The sequence below is a fragment of the Patella vulgata genome, chromosome 6 (assembly GCF_932274485.2).
Source record: "Patella vulgata chromosome 6, xgPatVulg1.2, whole genome shotgun sequence".
NCBI lineage: Eukaryota > Metazoa > Mollusca > Gastropoda > Patellidae > Patella > Patella vulgata.
The window spans coordinates 66,057,682-66,080,277 of NC_065884.2; the positions used below are offsets into that span (position 1 = coordinate 66,057,682).

General features: G+C 34.4%; 1 protein-coding gene across 4 annotated transcripts in view; it reads right to left on the reverse strand.

The window, feature by feature from the left end:
• The window catches only part of LOC126824005 (protein CASP), a 139,677-nt gene that overhangs the window by 82,772 nt on the left and 34,309 nt on the right, over positions 1-22,596 (reverse strand). For all 4 annotated transcript variants that reach the window (XR_007681437.1, XM_050553088.1, XM_050553086.2 and 1 more), the window contains exon 4: positions 16,697-16,834. Coding sequence is in view for 3 of the 4 variants with exons in the window: in XM_050553088.1 (XP_050409045.1) it covers positions 16,697-16,834 (138 nt within the window). In the remaining variant the exon portion in view is untranslated. The remainder of the gene's footprint in view (positions 1-16,696; positions 16,835-22,596) is intronic.

The following is a 22,596-nucleotide window of genomic DNA, read 5'->3' on the forward strand; positions in this document are numbered from 1 at the left end:
CCTTTATTTAAATCTTATAATATATTTAAAAAGACTCTTATCTTTGTGCATATATTATAGATTGTGCCAATTTGTATCAGGTTTTCAGAAGTTCGATATTTGTACCAGGGCTAATGAAGACGGGCATAGGAAATGAAATTAAATGGGGTTTAACGTCCTTCTCTCCTGCACCGATTGGGCTAATGAAGACGGGGAAACGCCATGCTGAGTGCTATGAGGCAAATAACTGTCTGGACAGTCGCACTACAGCCTACTCTATTTTCGAATTCCAACTGTCAAGGGTTCTTTTACGGGCACGCCAAACGTGTACACGGGACCTTGGTTTTCTGGCCCATCCAAACAACTAGACAATGTTCCTTTCAGGTCATCAATTCTGAATTCATTGATTTATCTCCACAATTATTAGAAATAGATTGCTTACTTTATATTTTTGTAGCATCCATATTTTTCTCAAATCTTAATAAAATTGTTTGAAACTCTCTTACACAGAATCTTCCCACTTGTCCTGTCAGCTACATGCTGCTAACAAAAATATTCCCAAGACTGGAATGAAAACCCGTAATAAAACCCTAACAGCTTACAGAAAGGATCAGAAACTGCAGGAGGGCATAAACTACCACTAGTACCCATGCATTATTATGAAAGGATTCCTTTAACCCCAGAAAACTCACAATAAGATTGGACAAAACAACATATTGAAGCTTCCACTTTTAACTTGTTATACGTCTTTTTAACCTTTCATGTTAACTAGTGAACCAAAAGGCCAATAAATGATTGACCACTCCCGGCCAGCGTTTATACATCACTAATGACCTGTGTTCATCCTCTGCTGGACAGCCAATTAACATATCAAGTTAAAGCTACTAACAGAATAGGAGGTCAATGTTGCTTTGAGATTAGCTGGCCTATAATACAATGATATTGTAATTCTAGATACAAAATCCATTTCATCCTGGGCTTCTACATCAAACCTTTGAAGTCTGTCAATTTTTGATGAGCTTTGGATTAGCAAGATGTTTTTTTTAGGTTTTTTTTTTTCAACATCATCTCACTTGGGGTTTTTAAGACATATTTTCAAGTGCTTTTGCTATAAAATTTAACTCAATCTGATTAAAATACAGATCTATATTTTATTTCATTTTTTTTATACTTTAGATGGCCTACACTACATGAAATATTGACCAGTTGTAGTGTAAGGTTGCGTCAGGGGTCATACGAGCAGCTTTTGACCATATGACATCAGACATTTGATTAACCAATCAGCACTGATGTTTCTAGTGGGTTATCCACGCCAGTTGAATCAATGACAGATGTTATGATACAGCGCGCACACGCTAACCATTCGGCCATCCAATTCACCCAAAAAATTGGAGAAAAATGCTAAGAAAATTTGTCAACAGAATATATAAAATTGTCATTTGTAGTGTCTATTTTTCATTCAGGTTCCTATTTTTCTGCACTGACCCACATTCATTAATCCGATACATGTATGTGCAAATAAATAGGATGTTAACCTCCATTTCATTTCATTTGTAGTATACACAATTCAAGTTAATTTGAATTATCTATGCTGATCAAAGTTTGAAGACAGACAAGCAACTAAATGATAAAAGATTTTAAAAAAGGGAGCCGCTGCCCTAAGCAAATTTGTCAATAAAATAGAGAATTGTCACTAGTAGTAGTCTAAACAATACAACTTGCAAAACAATATCAATTAATTAAATATCTATTTCTTAATATTTAATCTGATAAATTCTGTAATATCTTGGAAATATGAAGCAAATTTGTCAATAAAATAGTAAATTGTCACTTGTAGTCTAAACAATACAAGTAAATATAAATTAATTTATGATTTATTTCTTAATATTTAATCTGATCAAATAGCCTCTTCCTCTATATTCTGTAAAATCTTCGTAATACGAAGCAAATTTGTCATTAAAATCGAATATTGCCACTTGTAGTCTAAACAATATTAATTAATTTATGATTATTTCTTAATATTTAATCTGATCAAATAGCCTCTTCCTCTAAATTATTTTTGGGAGTAAAATCTGGGGAATTACTCAAGTAGTGTCAGCCCAAGCATCTTATTTAAATCAATCAACCCCTGTCATTATTTTCCTAGTCTTAATAAGACATTAATTGTCTAACTATGAAATATACAACATGGTGATTACGTAACTTAATGTAACATTATGTAACAGATGTCTTTAGTTACATGTGTTAAAGATCTTGATTGTGGCTTAATCTAAACCACATTTGAACCAATCAATCACTTGTATCACAATGATCATTGGATGGGTACCAGTATCAAACCCGTCACATCCACACCATTTAACCCTGACCTTTGAACTTTTTCAGGGGAAATTCAATTTTGAAAATGAAAAATGAGATGCAAGTCAAATGGGGACTGGATTAATAAACTATTTGTCAGGAGTTTCATTAATAATCGGTCTGACTGAGAGACAACAACATTGTCATAGGTGAATAGCCTAAGTGACCTGTGGTAATGGCTACCTCCAGTCCATCTCTGTTGTTCTCTATGGAGCATCACTGGTGCAATGAGGCAGAAGATAACCAGGGCGACTCCCATTGTTCTTTTTATGTTCACTAATGACTCGCCTCTCAAAATATTGACAAAACACCTGAACGCATTGAAAAGATTACATGCCTGTACATTTGTTGAATTGTCGCCAATATTCGGTGACCTATGTCAAGTTATATTGTGTTGTTACATAGTTTTATAATCCTTCTACTCTGCTCTACTCTTTAAATAATAATTTTTAATTTATTGTAGAATTTGCCGTCTTTTTGATACAAATATTTGTAGTTCTTGAATTGTCCGCTGTGCAATAAGTTTTTACATATACGTAGGGGAACAATCTTAGGTGGGGGGGCTGAGGCTATTTGCCTGAGAACTTTCAGAATGAATCAGTCATTAACTAAAACGAGTTTCTACAAAGCTCCACTTAAGTATTATAATATTCAGAACTATAATACAATAATATATGGTCTCATGCTCTGATGTTTGTGCTAGAAAAACGGAAATGGACAGTTCACCGAAATCTTGTCTACAAAATACAAATGAAGAGCCCTGGGAAAGAACGATCTAAGTCACTTTTTCCATAAACCCCAGTTAATGGCGCCATCTGGTAGCAAATTGTATAAGCTTTCTGTGGAACAATCAATTTCAGGTAAAAACAAGCGGCGTCACATTGAACCAGGGGCCTTCTGTAATGGCCTGCCAGTTGTGTCAAGCATTCTCGTCTATAAGCTTTTAACGTTTGTTTTGCGTTTTATGCGAAAAGACAAAAATGTGACTTATATCGTTCTTCCCCTGGACTGTTCAAATGACAACCAATGTAGCCCTGAATATAAAAATATCTATATCATGTCTCCCAATTAAATTGGCGAAAAATTTATTAAACAACACTTCTGTTTTTTTTTTTAAATACATATCAAACTGAAAATAATTTGTTCCAATAGTTTTTTTAAAAAACCAGTTTAATTTGGAAAAAAATTACTAACTAGGATATTTTTTTTTCATATAAAACAAAACGTTTCAAGCATCAAAAACTGAAAATAATTTCTTCCAATTATTTTTTAAAAAGTCACTTTAATTTGGCAAGAAATTACCAAATAGGATTATTTTTTTTTTCTTTTTACATATAAAACGAAACGTTTTCAAGTATCAAAAACTGAAATAATTTGTTCCAATAATTTTTTAAAAAGTCACTTTAATTTGGCAAGAAATTACCAAATAGGATTTTTTTTTTTTTATTTTACATATAAAACGAAACGTTTTCAAGTATCAAAAACTGAAAATAATTTATTCCAATAATTTTTTAAAAAGTCAATTTAATATGGCAAAATATTTATGAAAAGTGTGTTTTTTTTTCTTTTTTTCATAGAAAATGAAATGTTTCAAGTATCAAAAACTAAAAATAATATGTTCCAATTACTTTTTAAAAAATCAATAGTTATTAGTTCTCCATTATTGATTTGGACATAATAAAAAGCTTACGATATTTAAATCAATTGAAGTGTGAACCATCATACTTGTTTATCGCGTCATGCACGGATATTATCAGAACATAACAGCCATCTTGCGTGCAACATCCTGCAACAAATGTTCATTTTGTTTTCCATTCAGAATATGCGTTGTTGACAGATATATTTCGATAATCATCGGGTTCAGACAAAGCAAATTTGATATGATCTGATGACAAAGTGACGTGTCGGTTTAATACAAGAGAGAGAAAGAGAGAAATGGGGTTTAATGTCCACTCCACACAAACTAGGTCATTTCAGGACGAATATATGGTTCAATTTTATTTAAAAAATTCGCTTGCACGTAGGGGTCTTTAGCAGTGGGGGGAAACTAGAGGACGTGGAGAAAACCCACGAGGTTGGACAGGTGACCCTACTCCTTGTCATGTACAACTGGGGAATCAAAACCACGCCATGTGCTAACCATTTAGCCATCCAACCCCCCCAATATTATACAAGGAGAATCTGAACAGGATACAATTATAATTGTAAAGAAATTACTTTTACCTTAACATTTATAAAAGTAGTTAAAGTGCCATATTAAATTTTTAAAAAGGAGAATTAAAGAGAAATGCAACAGTGAAAATATAACGCAAAAAAACAAAATTTTAAATAACATTATTTAACAAGGTTTATGAGAATTTCAACCTGAAAATATCACAAAAGAAAGCAAACATATTTGAACCAGATTTAATGAGAAAATAAAAAAAAAGCAAGTAAATTTTAAATACGTGTAACTTTATTTAACAAGATTTAAGGAGAAATTACGTAATATTATTTTTAGAAGATTTAAGGAGAATTTCAACGGTGAAAATATGTCAAAATAAATCAAAACATTATTTTAAGAAGATTTAAGGAGTTCTAACTTCAACGCCGAAAATAGGACAAAAGAAATCAAATTTTAAGTAACATTATTTTAAGAAGACTTAAGGAGTTCTAATTTCGATGGTGAAAATATGACAAAAGAAATCAAATTTTAAGTAACATTATTTTAAGAAGACTTAAGGAGTTCTAATTTCAAGGGTGAAAATATGACAAAAGAAAAGTAATTAAGAGATTGATTTAGGATGTTGAACAGGTGTTGAAGCAAGGAAGTGGATATGTTGTTGCTTTTATTTAAAAGATGGTGTTACACAAGGATGTCTTCTGTGCCCAATCTTCTTGTCTTATACAACCATGACCTGAATCTAACTACCAGAAGCCTATAACTATAAATCACCTTGGCTGGGATAGATAAATAGATATATACATTGAATCTATAGTCATGTCTCGTGGAGGCTGTGTACGTGCTTAGCATATTACAATTTACTTTTATTATGAGGTCGAAGATACTAATGATCGGCTGCCCTTATTTATCTGGGTCTCGGCTCACCTTGCGTCTCCAAAAATCAGACATGATGATCTTGATCGGAGATTTGATGAAGACGAGAACACAATACCTCTTTTTGTCGTAGTTCAATAACGACTGAAACTCTATTGCCGCACCTGTCCTTTGTCAGGGCTGAAGAAGATCCCAATAATAATGGGTAATGTGTGCCAACCTCTCCAACGACATAGCCTGATGAATAGCTCAGTAGGACCACTAATACTTAATGTAGATCCAATTCACTGTATCTCTTTCTGTACTAAAACTATCAAAGGTGGATGACGCTCAATAGCTCATCTTGCCCAATTTCACCGTCGTTATTTGTGACAAAGACAGGACCAAGATTGCTTATCTAAGGCGTTTATATTCACCACTTTCTTTTCAAGTAGCCACAAAATTTTTAAATCGATTTCTTTCAAGATATTGTGGGCTTTTCTCAATATATTTTTTAGGGGTCCGTCTTTTCAAAGAAAACTTTTATTGATTGTGTAAAAAGATGTTGATACACACACACAAAAAAAAGATGTCAACACTGAATGATAATTGTCAATAGGACAATTTCCTCTTAGGTATACAAAACAAATATCTTAGAAAGGGGAATACAACTTCCTTGTAAAGGTGTTAGTAATAAAAATGAAACTAATTTCAATGATAGGGAAATCTCTTGGTCATTTTGCATGATGTATATGCGTCAACGCAAAATCATAACATCTCAGATTCGATATAATAAGGTTGGGGATTTTAGTATCACAATTATCATTAATGACGTACTGTAAAAAAAATGCTTACTTCCTCAATATAATAAGTGATACATTTTTATTAAAAAGTATAACAATAAAAAAAGTTAATCAATAAGCTAAATTAAAATAATATTTTTCACAGTTTTTTTGTTGTTTTTTTTTAAAAATATCGCAATTTTAAGTCAAAAAGCTAATTTTCAATAATATTAATTATTAACAATTTTTTTGTTGTGAAACATCTATTAGCACTTTTACATCTAATTATAAATGTTACTTGTTATTTATTAAAAAGTATAGCAATTTTAAGGCCATAAGCTAATTTTAACAGATTTTTTTGTTGTGAACAATCCATAATACTAGCATTTTACATCTAATTTCTTTTATAGACAACTGGCGTGGGTGGTTTCAATTCCCCAGTTGTACCTGACAAGAAGTAGGGTCGCCTGTCCAACCTTGTGGGTTTTCTTCAGTTTTCTCCCATTGCTAAAGACCCCTACACGCAAGCGAATTATTGAAATAAAATTGAACCATGTGTTAGTCCCGAAATGACCTAGTTTGTGTTGAGTGGCGTTAAACCCCATCTGTCTGTCTGTCTCTCTCCTGGATCGACATCTCATTGTTTGTCTTGCACGTAAGCGAACAATCTTTTGCAACATCACTTGAAAAAACAATATGATCGAGCGTTCACCTCTACAGTAGATAGATATATGCCTGCGAATGACGCACTTTTCATGGCAATCAATCTCAATCCTACTACATATAGGTCTACATCTAATTCTAAATGAACTTATTTTCATCATTATAATAATCCATTTGTTTATTTTTGCACATAAGCGAACAATTAATTTCAAGATCACTTCAAAAAAACAATACGATCGAGCGTTCACCTCTGGAATATACCGTAGATAAGATACGTTAGTGTGCAAAGATGCACTTCTGATGGCTGTATGATCCTATTACTGACTGTCTATAATCTGTGATCAATGGCCACTTTAGATACTCTAAGTCTATTCTTTACTGAACAAAGTGGTGAATTATTAATAAGAAAATGGTAATGTTCGAGTAAAACCATTTAAGACTTCCAGCGATTCTGTCACATGTGTAAACATAGATGTTGACATGGAAATTAGATAAGTAAAATAAATAATTACAAACTCTAATAGGCAAATAATGATTGAATAAATTAATGCATTTTATGGTCGGAAATAAGATTTTAAGTTTAATAAGGCTTGTCTATCGTTAATTCTTGTTACATGTACCATGTACCTCGAAATAAAACTGCGAATGAAATGGGGCTTTAAGTCTTCCATTTCTGCATCGTTCAGGATATTGAGAGAGAGAGGGAAATGGGGTTTAACGTCCACTCGACACAAACTAGGTCATTTCGGGACTAACAGATGGTTTAGTTTTATTTCAATAATTTGTTTGCGCGTAGGGGTCTTTAGCAGTGGGAGGAAACTGGAGGACCTGGAGAAAATCCATGAGGTTGGACAGGCGACCCAACTCCTTGTCACGTACAACCGGGGATTCAAAACCCCGCCAGTCGACTCAATGACAGACCATATGATACAGTGCGCATGCTAACCATTTGACTATCCAAACCCCCTCAGGATAACAAAGACTGGCATACGCCATGCTGTGTGCTATGAGGAAACTACATACATAATAGTAGAGTAATTTCAGTAAGACATTCTCGAAGAGCAAAAATTCAAAATTGGTGTGGTATTAGGCTGATCAATTTATTTGCAATTTCTGGATTTGGACCGGTTATGAATTTACGATCTTTACGTATTGCAAAATAATATCAACGATGCAGTTTAAATATCAATCTTCAACAAAGTCGTTAAAATATATTTTTTGTATTTTTTATTAACAACTCGGTAATAAAAATAAATTAATTTTTGAACAAATTTTCGGTCCGATTAAAATCAATTTTGTAACAACTGTTAAGTGTAATGTTCTATTGATTTTCATACAAAAACATAGGTGAAATATCCTTTTCAGCCAATCGCTAATCACATATAGAAAACGTAATCGATAATTTGGATCAATTTGTAATGTAACACCACTGAAACAGGTTTGTCTAAAATTTCCACTTACCTTCAAATTCAATAATTCTGTCAATAATTCGTATTATCCGTTTAATAATAAGTAACAGGTTGACTTAAAACTATTGGGAAGCTGGAAACCCTGATCAGTCATTAACTTATATAAAGTTTCTATATATTGATTTTCAAATTATTGTGCATGTATACATCACCAAACTTGAGTTAGACAGTAAAATATATCAGAATTTATTAGTCAGGCTGTTAGGTTGTCAAGCTATGTCGGCATATTATAATAACAACATAAATAATATTTGTCGTATATTATTCGATAATTTTATAATAATATATCATATTAATTTGTTAACTTCAAAAATCAATAAAGCATGCCCGTATGAAGTTTAAAAATGACAAAATAACAAGATAATATTAATCCACGATCAGTATAATCAAATTACACAAAACATTCGAACTTGCTGGGATTTCATTTAGAGCCGGGGAATCACGTGGCTTAGTGGGCAAGACGCTGGCTCGCTAGCCTGGAGGTCGGGTGTTCGCTCCCTGCATTGGCCGAGAAAGTTCATCCAGATTTTCCGGCGTGGTTTCCCCTTGTCAGTGATGCAGGACGGAGGGCCTGACAAGGACAGCTGTCTAGTCGTTCGGAGGGGACGAAAAACTGAGGTCTCATGTACATATTGGCGTGCACGTAAAAGATCCCTTGGCAGTTGGAATTCGATATAAGAGTAGGCCGTAGCACCGCTGCCCGGGCAAAATTTCCCTCATAGCACACTGTATGGCGTATGCCCATCTTCATTAGCCCAGCATAGGAGCAGAACAGTAGGACCGTAAACCCCATTTCATTGCATTTCATTTAGAGCCGTCACCGGAGAATTGCCCCGCTTCCTACGGCCCTTACGCCGCCTACTTTGATACTTTCTCCACCTACCGTAATAATTAATGAAACCCCTGAACTTGCCTGTGCCAGCTTTAGGCATAATCTAAACATTGTACAGTTTTGGAGTCTCACAATCTTGCAAAATTTCAGATTTTGAAACACCTTTTGCTTTTAGAATGCCGTATGATGTATGTGTACTGTATTTTCTAAATGACTTGTGTGGCATATTAATATTTGTAGTTTTGTACGCACTTTTACGAGACCCCTTGGTGTAACTTTTATAACAAGGGGCCTTTATTAACTGTAACTTGGGGTTTCACAAAGTCAATGCACTTTAGATCATAATACCTGTCATTGAAACACATGGCGTGGTGTGGAGCCCACACTTGTACGTCACAAGGAGTACAGTCACCTGTCTAACCCTCATAGTTTTCTCTGCCCCCCCCCACCTCTCCAATAATAAAGAACACAATGGACTAGCAAATTATTGAAATAAAATTGTAACATGTTAGTCTCGAAATGACCTAGTTTGTGTCGAATGGATGTTAAACCCCATCTCTGTCTCTCACAAAGTCAAATGTTAAATTCTCTTTATCAAATGTTGAATTTTCTATATAGATTTTCAAAAGTAAAGTTTAAAATCCAAATGATATCAAAATTATAAAGTTCACAACTATTCTCAAACATTTCTTAAATCATAACGAACAAAATTAAATATCAATTTCCTGCTTCTAAGAATCATGTTGAATTCAATACAGATTTAAAAAATTATAATTAAACGTTTACAACTTTTATCAAACTTTTCTTAAATCAAATATAACTAACACAATTTAAAATCAATTTCCTGCTTCTAACAGCCATTTTTCTCTTGATAAAAGTACGATAAAAGTGTATGTACCCAATATTATAAGTTATAGATAGTGTATATTCTATATCAATTGTGTTATTTCCTATTTCAAAGCCTGAGTCAGGAAACTAATAGATAAAACAGGAATGTACTTCATGAATAATGGGTTCTTTATCTTCGAGTGAGGGGCCCAGATTTTTCATAAGTTATTGCTAATGATGATAAATACATTAAGCGATACTGTCTATACATTTTGACTTGTATCTAATTATGCGATACAGACGATTATCAGTGCTTCGTAATTAAAGATGAAAGATCAAAGATGGCCGAAAAATGATAACCTTTTTTTCTCATCATTATAGAAATTCAAAACAAATTTTCTTCTTAAGATTGAGTTCTATGTTTTTTAAAGGATTAAATTTTCACAATTTTGTTCTGCTGATAATGCCAACAATTTTTTTCCCCCATCATGATAGAAATTTAAAACAATTTAAAGGATTACGGTTACTTTCTGAAAATTTGACCTGATGATAAACAAGGAGTAAACAATCTTATAAAATCCTAGGAACTTTCTCTGCCAATTCCAGGACTTCCTGATTAGTGGGACAGCTCCTTACCCACTGATACGCCCATCTTCATTAGCTGGGTCAGTACAGAAATATAGTATGTTAAACTCCATTTCATCTCATGTCAACAATGACAGGCTTTATAATACAATGATCACACACTAACCATTCGGCCATCCAACACCCCCATCTTCATTAGCCCAGTCAGTACAGAAAAGTAGGTTGTTAAATCAACTCCATTTCATCTGATGTCAACAAACATGTGAAGTTTCAGATTGTCAATTAGAAAATGACTGTGTTTCCATCGTTTGATCAGAGTGCAATTTATTGTCTCGAACCGAACGACTTCAAACGCTAGTTCTAAATCATGATCTAATTTGAGTGAAATTCACACAAAGAAAGTCAAAGGGGAGAGGCGAAAGACTTCCCCCAAGTGGTATAACATATGTTATAATAATCATACAGTCGCCAACTATTCAACATGAACTTATCAAAGACTTTTATCACCGTTTTCTTCATTTCCTCTCCTATAATTGAAGCGTTGTTAAGATTACCTACATATGGTGTTCAATATATTAACTCAAGTCCAAACAGACGCCAATGGAGCTACAAAACATTGAGAAGTTCAACATCTGTGTTCTAATTCCTTATCTTCTCTTCTCATTTATAAAATATAACTTCTACAAAATTTTATTGCTTGGCTAAATGATTTATTCCTGGTAAAGTTCAGATTTGATTTTCTGAGTTGTAACAGTTTTGTTTTTTGTTTTGGTTACATTTTATAGCAATCTGGTTTTTTTTCCTAATGAAGAATAAATACAGTCATATAGGGGTAGATGTAGGTCAATGAGAGAGAGAGAGAGAGAGAGAGAGAGAGAGGAGAGAGAGATAGAGATGGGGTTTAACATCCACTCGACACAAACTAGGTCATTTCGGGACTAACATATGGTTTAATTTTATTTCCATAATTCTCTTGCGCGTAGGGGTCTTAAGCAGTGGGAGGAAATCGGAGGACCCGGGGAAAACCCACGAGGTTGGACAGGCGACCCTACTCCTTGTCACGTACAACCGGGGATTCGAAACCACGCCAGTTGACTCACTGACAGGCTTTATGATACAACGCGCACATGCTAACCATTCAGCCATCCAACCCCCCAGAGAGAGAGACAGATGGGGTTTAACGTCCACTCTACACAAACTACGCCATTCTTGGACTAACATATGGTTCAATTTTAATTCAATAATTCGATTGTGCGTAGGGGTCTTTAGCAGTGGGAGGATACTTGAGGGCTCATAGAACATGGAAAACATACGAGGTTGGACAGGGAATTGAAACCATACCACTTGACTCCATGACATGCCTTAATATCTAAAGCTCATGTCAGTCTGATTAAAACACAGATCCAATTTCGTTTCATTTTTTATAGTTCAAAATTTCGTTTTTACTTGTCTTTACTACAGGTGATATCGCAGACAAGTCTTATTTTTCATTTTTATAATCTTAGCGCACGCGCAGGGGTCTTTCCTGTGGGAGGAAACTGGAGTACCTAGAGTAAACCCACAAGGTTGAGAAGGCACCCCTATCTCCAAGCCACATACGCTCACACCAGTGAGTCACGGTGGTCTTCGATAGACCAGTAATTTGTGGAGAAAGGATTGGTGTCAAAAACCAAGCCTGGAAATAAGGCACCTGTCACAGACAATGTCAGGCACAGGTTCAGGCTTTGTCAGGCACAAAACCTCTGGTGCCTGTCATTTTGTCCGGCACTGATTTGTCTTTTTTAATAATATTATTAATACATGTCCGCCACTAAGTTGAAAATGTCAGGTACTATTTCATTAGTGTCTGACATTTTGTCAGGTACATCTTAAACCGTTATTTCCAGGCCTGGTCAAAAATCCATTGCATTTTATTTCTTTCAATCAAAATTAACAAACACTGAAGCAAACACATCAATACCAACTTTAAATCGAAAATATTTGAAGGTAAAGTTGAGGTCAACATCTTCAGTTATCGAACGGAACAAAAATCAATCACAGTCTGTTTCCATGGATATAAAATAATATTAAAACTTTGTAGATAAATCAGTATAAGAGAAAAACATCAATACCATACCAAAGAAAACCTGTTGAATGATCGACAAAAAATCTGGTGATTGCTTGTCAAATATTCCCACAAATACTATTCGATTGAGGTTTATCAAGGATTGGGTGTTAGCTTTTATTCCATGAAGGGGGACCATCTGGATAAGTTAATCATTATACATGTATATCAATTTTTGTCATTGATCTCAACCAATATCAACACATCCATATGTTTCAACACCTTTCTAACCAAAATCTATACTTTCATTTTATGCAAATATCCACTCCTTTGAGCTTGGAATGTAATTGAAAATAACATTCCCTACATTTGAAAACTTTTTAAATTATTTTTTTACAATCTTTAAGAATTGAACTACTTTTGTAACCTTTCAATTCATAAAGTCACGATGCATTTCAAACTGCTGTAGTCTGAAAACATTTTAAAACATATTTTTTTTAACAATCTTTAAGAATTGAACTACTTTTTTAACCTTTCATAAAGTCACGATGCATTTCAAACTGCTGTAGTCTGAAAATATTTTTAAAACATATTTTTTTTTAACAATCTTTAAGAATTGAACTACTTTTTTAACCTTTCATAAAGTCACGATGCATTTCAAACTGCTGTAGTCTATGCAAAATGAAATGACATGACACTGAACTTCCTACAATGACACTGAGCTTCCTACAGATCTTCACCAACTGGGTTAATATGCCATACAGGTTGCTATGGCCTACCCATATTTTGAATTCCAACTGTCAGGTGTTTCCTGCCACTGCTAAAGACCCCTAAGCGAATTATTGAAATAAAATTGAATCATGTTAGTCCCGACCTAGTTTGTGTTGAGTGGAGTTAAACCTGATTTCTCTCTCTCTCTCCCTCTCTCTCTCTCTCCAAAACTGTCAGGGGTTCAGCTATATGCATGCCAATATGGACACAGGAGCTCGTTTTTTTTTTCATCTCATCCAAACAACAAGATACTGTTTCTTTGTATGGTGTTGGGTCTAGAACATCTGATATTATGCACCTGTCTTACATGTATATGTCAACAATGGGGTGGGGGGAAATTGCGGTCAAGCACTAGTCACTTGATCAGAATGTCCTTGATTTGGACCCCTACATGGGCCGAGAACATCCTTTATTGTTCTCAAGCCTGTGGGGTGACAAAAGGAAAATGTGCAAAGTTGTTCAGATGGTCCCCCCAAAAACAAGGCTATTCACATCATTCTAATAATTATTCTTCCTTTTTAAATTCACGGATATTCAAAACTGGGACACCATCGCCATTTCTTGAAGTCTCTGATCGTTATTTCAGGAATTGTTGAAATGAAATGGGGTTTAATGTCCTACTGTTCTGCTCTAACTGGGCTAATGAAGACTGGCATACGCCATACAGTGTGCTAGATGTATGAGGAATATTGTGCTCGGACAACGGCGCTACGGCCTACTCTTACATCAAATTCCAACTGCCAAGGGTTTTCCATCCGATCCGAATGACTAGACAGCTGTTTAAAGATATGATGAATCAAATATTTGTCAATATTCATCAAAGTAAATAGGGGCAAAAGCCAGTCTCAGTGTCCCTGTAATCTTCACAAAAAAAATTTGATGGGCCACTTTTTAATCCGAGTGAATCAAGGCTGGGAAATCATTTACCAATGATAATTGTATTTTATTTTCTTAAAGATACATGTACATTATGAGAGATTAGATAAAGAGCTGGCAGTTCTCATTATAATAGTTAAAAACTAGATAATGTAAAGGGAATATGCTGAAAATTTCAGTCAAATTGATCCACTCTCAACCAAGATTTTAGCGATTGAATTTTTGGCATGGTCTCAATCATCATTACTAAAGTCAGTACGATAAAAAACATAGTCTTGATTATCCATTTGATGATTAGATTATGAATGGAAGTCGAGGAGCAAATCGGAACCTAATCCAATAAACATCGTAGGCTATCGATGCCATCGAGAGTTGATTATGGTCTGGATAAGTTAATTAATGTCTAATTAATAATTAAGATAACATTTCAGGCCTTAAGAAAGACGTGCAATAGGCAGATTTAGCTCTTGTATAATATATGTTCAATCAAATGTTATCTAATTAATCTGATCACATTTCAGCATGGATCACACCTTGAAAAATTAGATGCTGTCCGAAATATGCAAATGATGATCCACAGCTGTAATGATTTACGATTTTCGATTTTATAAATCTTCTATTTCCATACGAAACCAGAGGGCAAGGAGGAAATTGTCATAGAATATTAAGAATATACATCTTTTCTTCCCTTGTATTTACATAGTTCTCCATATTCTTCGAACGTAAGATCAGACCCTTTCACATTTGCATATATAATTACAAGCAATGACCATAAATCATGTAAGTTACTCAGCTATAAATATGACATTTAGCCAGATACTGGGCTCTAATAACACAACAAGAAACCAATGAAATATCGAGATTTCGGCAAGGATAGATGGATTGATTATGCCAAAATTGCCCTACCATCTGTTTACATAAAATGCGTAAATGATCATACATGAAGCAACGATGAAAAAAAAAAGGAAGAGAAGAAAACTGAAGCGGATTTCTGACGAATATCATATGTCAAAATAATCAGATCTAATGACTCAAACATTTACGTAAAAAATAAATCACATAAATTATAAGATTTCTATGTATTCACCATCTTCTTGTCTAGTTGGAAAAATAATATTATTAACGCAAACTCACAAATATGTTAATCTAATGCCATGCTAAATGAATAAACTGTATTTATAATTTAATTCTAACATTGCGATATTTTTTGTTTTTTTGTTGCAGGAAGTGTTTTGGTAAAATGAATCGTCTGGAGACTGCTGACTAGCAGGAAAAAACCCAGATTATTTTCTAGGGCAATAAATCAAAGAATGTATTATATTGAGGAGTGTAGAAGCTTATAAACATGTAGGAATAAAAGATGGATGATATATTGATGATGTTGGGTTATTATATGGGTTGATTCTAATTCTATATCTGTTACAGTGTTAGGCAACACAAGAATAGTGCACAGCAAAACAAGAGAGAGAAATGGGGTTTAACATCACTGACACAAACTAGGTCATTTCGGGACTAACATATGGTTCAATTTTATTTCAATAATTTGCTTTGCGTAGGGGTCTTTAGCAGTGGAAGGAAACTGGAGGACGTGGAAAAAACTCACAGGGTTGGACAGGCCACCCTACTCCTTGTCATGTACAGAGAGAGAAAACCTACAAAATTTGACAGGCGACCCTACTCCTTGTCACGTACAACCGGGGAATCAAAACCACGCCAGTTGACTTAATGACAGACCGTATGATACAACGTGTATGTGCTAACCATTCGGCCATCCAACCCCCCACAGCAAACAAAGCTGTACTCCATGTAAAGTGGATTATGTAATGGTTGGCAAATGAGGTACAGTACTAGGGTATATGATCCTATATAACTGCTACTGATTTTTCTCTGGTATTATAGAGAGAGAGAGAGAGAGAGAGAGAGAGAGAGTATTTAACATTTCTTCAACACAAACTACATGTAGGTTTAATTTCATTTCAATAATAGGATTTTGCTTGCTCGTAGGGGTCCTTTGCAGTGGGAAGAAACCCTACTCCTTGTCACGTACAAGCATGAATCGATAAACTTGAGGTATTTATGTATTCCGAGTTCTAAATTCTATTTCTGTTATAATTGTTGTAGAATGGGTTTGTAAGGTGGTAAGGTGGTAAGGTACTGATATAGATGATGTTAAACTGTCTCACTATTGTAGTTGATCACCCCATTTGGCTGATATGTCGTGGAGCATATGTCAGAATTATTAGCGTAGTTCAAATATTGGGCCTTAAAAGGATAATGATCATGGATGCTGTTTCAGTGGTATGAACATGTACAACCGGGAATATGCCCTATCTGATGTCAAGTCATGGTGAATTATATTCAAAATTCCAATGTAACTATTACTAATCTCGTGGATATTCTACAGGTCCTCCTGTTTCCTCCCACGGCTAAAGACCCCTACCACATAAGTGAATTATTGAAATGAAATTGTACAATTCCAATGGATTAAAAGTTTACCTTGATTTTTGACTTCTGCAAATTCATGATTATATTCATCTAGTGTTTCCCGTAGTTGTTTGTTTTCAATCTCCAAGTCCTGGACTCGATGTGCTTTCTTCTGAATCTGCAAGGCGTGTTCTAGTGCAGTGACAGGATCTATAATATAAAAAAATTCAAAATTGAAAATTTACATAATTTTCATAAAGCATACTTTATTCTACATGTAACTAGTAATCAAAATTCAATGGATCTAAACATCAGTTGTCTTCCCTTATATTTCATTGATTCATTGGGTATTATGCCACATCCAATAACTAGTAACAGAATCTATCAAAACCAGTACCAATGAAAGACTAAGTGCGAGAATATGAATTTTGAAAAGTCAAATACAAGAAATTCCTTAATCATCATTTTTGAGTGACTTTGAAACGGTTCAATTTCGTATATATAATGAATAATTGAAAATTTGGCTACATTCGACATCAAGGGCAGCGGCACTACAGCCTACTCTTATATCGAATTCCAACTGCCAAGGGATCTTTTACGTGCACGCCAATGTGTACACGAAACCTCGGTTTTTCGTCCCATCCGAACGACTAGACAGCTGTCCTTGTCAGGCCTTCCGTCCTGCATCACTGCCAAGAGGAAACCACGTTGGAAAATCTGGATGAACTTTCTCGGCCAATGCAGGGATCGAACACCCGACTTCCAGGCTAGCGAGCCAGCGTCTTACCCACTTAGCCAAACAAGTAAAACATAAATTATTTCAATGATGTTCTATAAGTAAACTCTATATACACTGGGCACAATTCTTTGGAATTCAATTCCTGTTTATTGCTGTATAATGACCAGAGAAACCTAGTAGAAAACGTTGCTCAGTAATAAACTGTAATTGTACTCCATGGAATTATGTCCTGTATTTAAGCAATACGGTTTGCATCATAAATCGTATAAAATATTGAACATGAACAAAATCACCAATGATGATATATTATCTATACAAGTAATAAAATAATTAACGCATCAATAGCATGAAATCAACTACCTCCTCTTTTGTCATATATCCATATCATATAAATAAAAATATTACAATATGGATCAATGTAAATCATCAAAGGATCTCAAAATCCACACTTTAAATCATGATATAAAATGACATAAATAAAAAAAATTACAATAAGGATCAATGTAAATCTAAAGGGTCTAAAAAATCGCACTTTAAATCATGACTGGAATTGAAATCATAATCCATATACAAGATGAAGATCCCGCAAATTTGTGACACCATCTCGAAATTGTGAGAAGAATCGAAGTTACTTCAAATGTCATAAATTGCAAAAATCATAAACGATTTAAAAAATCGAGCTCTTTCATAAATTGCAAAAGTGTAAAAGATTCAAAATATCAAGCTCTCTCATAAATTCCAAAATTGTAAATGACTCAAAATATCGAGCTCTCTAGCTGATATAGAAAGATAGTAAAAGACTTAAAAAATTGAGTTCTCTCATTATGTGCAAATATGTCATAAACTTGTGACCAAAGATAAACATCTGAATTATTAAGTTCTCGTAATATGCATTGACTACAAAAACTGAATCATCAAGCACTCAAAAATAGTGTAATCGAAAGATGAAAAAAAAAAAAAAGGTCTTTTGTACGTCAAGCTCTTGAACCGACAAATATATGGAAGATGTGAAAATAATCAAAAGTCTATCAAACTTGCGCAATGGGATCGTCGATAAAACAAAAGAAACTATAGTCACACCATCCTGATACGTAATTACAAAACAAGATGTATATAAAAAAAAACCTCTCAAACCAACCAATAGCAGTGATGTTAATAAACTGAATATCGCCGTCTGCCAATCGAACTAATATATACTCGGTATTTATTGATTAATCATCAGAATATAGTGAAAATTTTATCAAAACCAAATCTGAATCAATTATTTTCAGGCTCTTTTCTAAGATTATGAACTTATTGGCATATTGATTTTAAAAACTTACAAACTACACAAAAGCAAGAGTTGATAGAAATCTGTGCAGGTCTTTTAAAACTAATCGAAATAATAGTCAATATTGATTAACTACTAGTGTGAGGCCATCTGTTGGCAACGCCTGATATTTAGACCTTGGGTGATTCATATAAAAAATCCATAAACAACAAATTTATTCTGATCATCTTACAATGGATGACGATAAAAACAATTACAAAATATTTACAAGAACAAAATTACTGAATGACCCTTAATTTATTTTGATCATCTAACACTGGACGGTAAAAACAATTACAAAATATTTACAAGAACAAAATTACTGAATGACCCTAAAAGATATTAAACTCCATGACTGGGGAAGGGGGTCCTTGACTTTAAAAGTGACTCTCAAATATCTTATACAAACGATACCGAAATCATTGACCATTTCTATATGGATTAGCGATGCAAATTTACAAGCCATACATTAGTGATTGCAGATTTCTTAAGTTTTACAATTCCTGACAAGACGTTGAACTCAATATTGTTTCATTTCCAATTCCCTTATTATTCTAGAATTACAATACACAATATTTATAGCGATTTCTGATTATAAATTTAACAATTCCTTGTATTTATGTCTATATCAATATTCTGGAATTACAATACAAGATATTTCTCCACTCAACATCCACTCAAGCTGACCGCAAAGCTGCAATTGCAGGTGTTGAGATCACTTGACATGACATTCATCGACTTAATGTTCACTCCAACTGAACAATGATCTGCATTAGCATGTCTTTAGATCACTCAGCAAGACATTCATTCACTTAATATTTAATATTCTACGTAATAAATGGAATGAAATGAAATGGGGTTTAACGTCCTACTGTTCTGCTCCAATACTTGGCTAATGAAGACGGGCATACACCATACAGTGTGCTATGAGGGAAATTTTGTCCGGACAGCGGCGCTATCGCCTACTCTTATATCGAATTCCAACTGCCAGTTGATCTTTTTCGTGCATTCCAATATATACGCGGGACCTCGTTTTTTCGTTTCATCCAAAGGACTAGACAGCTGTCCTTGTCAGGCCCTCCGTTCTGCACCACTGACAAGGGGAAACCACGTCGGAAAATCTGGATGAACTTTCTCGGCCAATGAATCTACGTAGCGTTGGTTTAAATAAGATCTAATTACTTTTTTTACTGATCTGATTCCAGTCACTCTGATTGGCTAAAACCATGATTGAGCAAATGGGGTGCATCATTTCATTGGCTTACCGAGGGGTCAAGTCAGGTCAGTTGAGCACAAACTTATTGTAAAAGAGAGAGAGAAATGGGGTTTAAAATCCACTCAACTCAAACCAGGTCATTTTGGGACTAACATATGGTTCAATTTTATTTCAATAATTTGCTTCCGTAGGGGTCTTTAGCAGTGGGATTAATCCTGAGAAATCCCACGAGGTTGGACAGGCAATCCTACTCCCTGTCATGTACAAGCGGGGGAATCAAAATTGCACCACTTAACCCAATGACAGATCATCCAACTCCCTCTGAACATAAACGTAAAGTAAATATAAACAACACAAAAAAGGAAAGAAAAACAAAAATATGGCCAGCATTTTAAATATTCTGTATCTTCATCTCTAAATGAAGGTCTGGAGAATGTTTGAGTTGTTGATGTTCTTGTAGCGGATGGAACCCTCTCAGGAACTATATGGAACCCTCTCAGGAACTCTGGGTAGTACCCATTCCAACAGAACCCTCCCAGGAACTCTGGGTGGTACCCATTCCAAAAGAACCCTTTTGGGAACTCTGGGTAGTACCCATTCCAACAGAACCCCCTCAGGAACTTTAGATAGTACTCATTCCAACTGAACTCTCTCAGAAACTCTGGGTGGTACCCATTCCAACGGAACCCTCTCAGAAACTCTGGGTAATAGCCATTCCCACAATAAAATATTTCATTCAATATTTGTAATGATAAGAATTGATTTGGCTTGTATTTTATATCAACCAAGAGTCAACAGATTATTGTTTAATATAAACTTCCTGTATATATACTATACCGGTAATACTAATTATACATCCATATTACCAGTTCAAAATAAATATGTAGTTTATAGTGCTCTGTATAATGTGGAATTGCTCAATGAAACAACCCTTTATCAAATGATTTGAGAGGTCTTTATTCATGTGTGAGAGAGAGAGAGAGAGAGAGAGAGAGAGAGAGAGGGGGGAGGGTTTAACGGCCATTCGACACAAACTAGGGCATTTTGGGACTAACATAGGTTCAATATTATTTCAATAAATCGCTTGCACGTGGATGTCTTTAGCAGTGGGAGGAAACCGGAGGACCCGCAGAAAACCCACGCGGTTGGACAGGCGACCCTACTCCTTGTCACGTACAACCGGGGAATCGAAACCATGTCAGTTGACTCAATGACAGACTGGATGATATTAAATATCTATTTATGTTTTATTGAATAAAATGAGTTAATCTTGTCCAAAAGCCTTTTAGAAACCAATATAATATCCTGTGACAATTTCTGAAGTAGTGAAGCATTTTTCTGAAGAAATATTAACTGGCTAAACAAAATCCACACATAAAATGATTTTGCCCTTAAATCACATCCTAAATCCTTCCGGGTCAGGTATCACAATGAGCTCAACCAATGGGCATTACACCTTTCGTTAAACAAATTCACACATCAAATTGACACTTTGATTTTCTCTACAAATCCAATAGGTTCACGCCTTTTAAATTATAAATGTATCTTAATCAAATAATACGTTGTTGTGTTATTAGTTAACATAATATTGAATATACGTCCGTAAACTTTACAGTTTAAACAGGATGACGGAATTCAATTTCTGTCATACACATAGATAAATAATCTCATTTTTCATTAAGAAAATCAAAACTTGTCAATTCAAAAATGTGTTAAGTGGCGTAGTTTTGATTCCTTGCTTTTATGTGACAGGGAGTAGGATCGCCTGTACACCCTTGTGGGTTTTCTTCAGGTCCTTCTGATTCCTCCCACAGCTTAAGACCCCTACGCCCATGCAAGTTCTTGAAATAAAATTGAATCATACGACAAACTTCTCCCACATATGGTACAATTTTATCTTATTAATCCACTTGCATGTAGGGGTCTTTAGCAGTGGGAGGGATCTGGAGGATCCAGAGAAAACCCATGAGGTTAGGCAGGCAACCCTACATCTTTCCACGTACACATGGGGGTTTAAAACCACGCCGCTTTGACTCGATGACTTACCTCATGATCTAAATCGCACACGTTAGAGCATTCTGTGACACAGAAATAAGTTAATAAAAGTATATTTTCATAAATAAGCAATATTCACTAATATTCAAACAAAGTTATTGATCTTTAGTATAATGTGAATAAATCTATATTACAATTCAAAATCGCTGTTTTATATATCTACAACATGGTACACATATCGGTTGCCTCGTAATCGATATTCCTTGATTTAATCTAATATCATGTATACGTTTAATGATTTATTTCTCGTAAATTAAAATATATTTCATATCTAACATTTCAAAGAGTTGCTGGGCAACAAACATATATATATATATATGCCCAATTGGAACCATAGTGTCACCAATAAACAAATTATAATCCAGGTCCAGGGTATAACGTAAATGGTGGTACCACAAAACACATTTTAGACAAATGTTTAGGACAAAATTCTCCAATATGAAATCATCCCTGCAATTCTGAATCTTTTGAAGCATCTCTACAAATAGATTTTTAAAAAATTCATTTTAAAACTAGATAAATTGACAAAATTCTCCAATATGAAATGAACCCTGCATTTCTTATTCTTAAACTTTTGGAGCATTTTAAAAAAAATCACTCTGAAACTAGATAAATAGACAAAATTGTTTTTTTTTTTTTTAGAAATGGAGTTT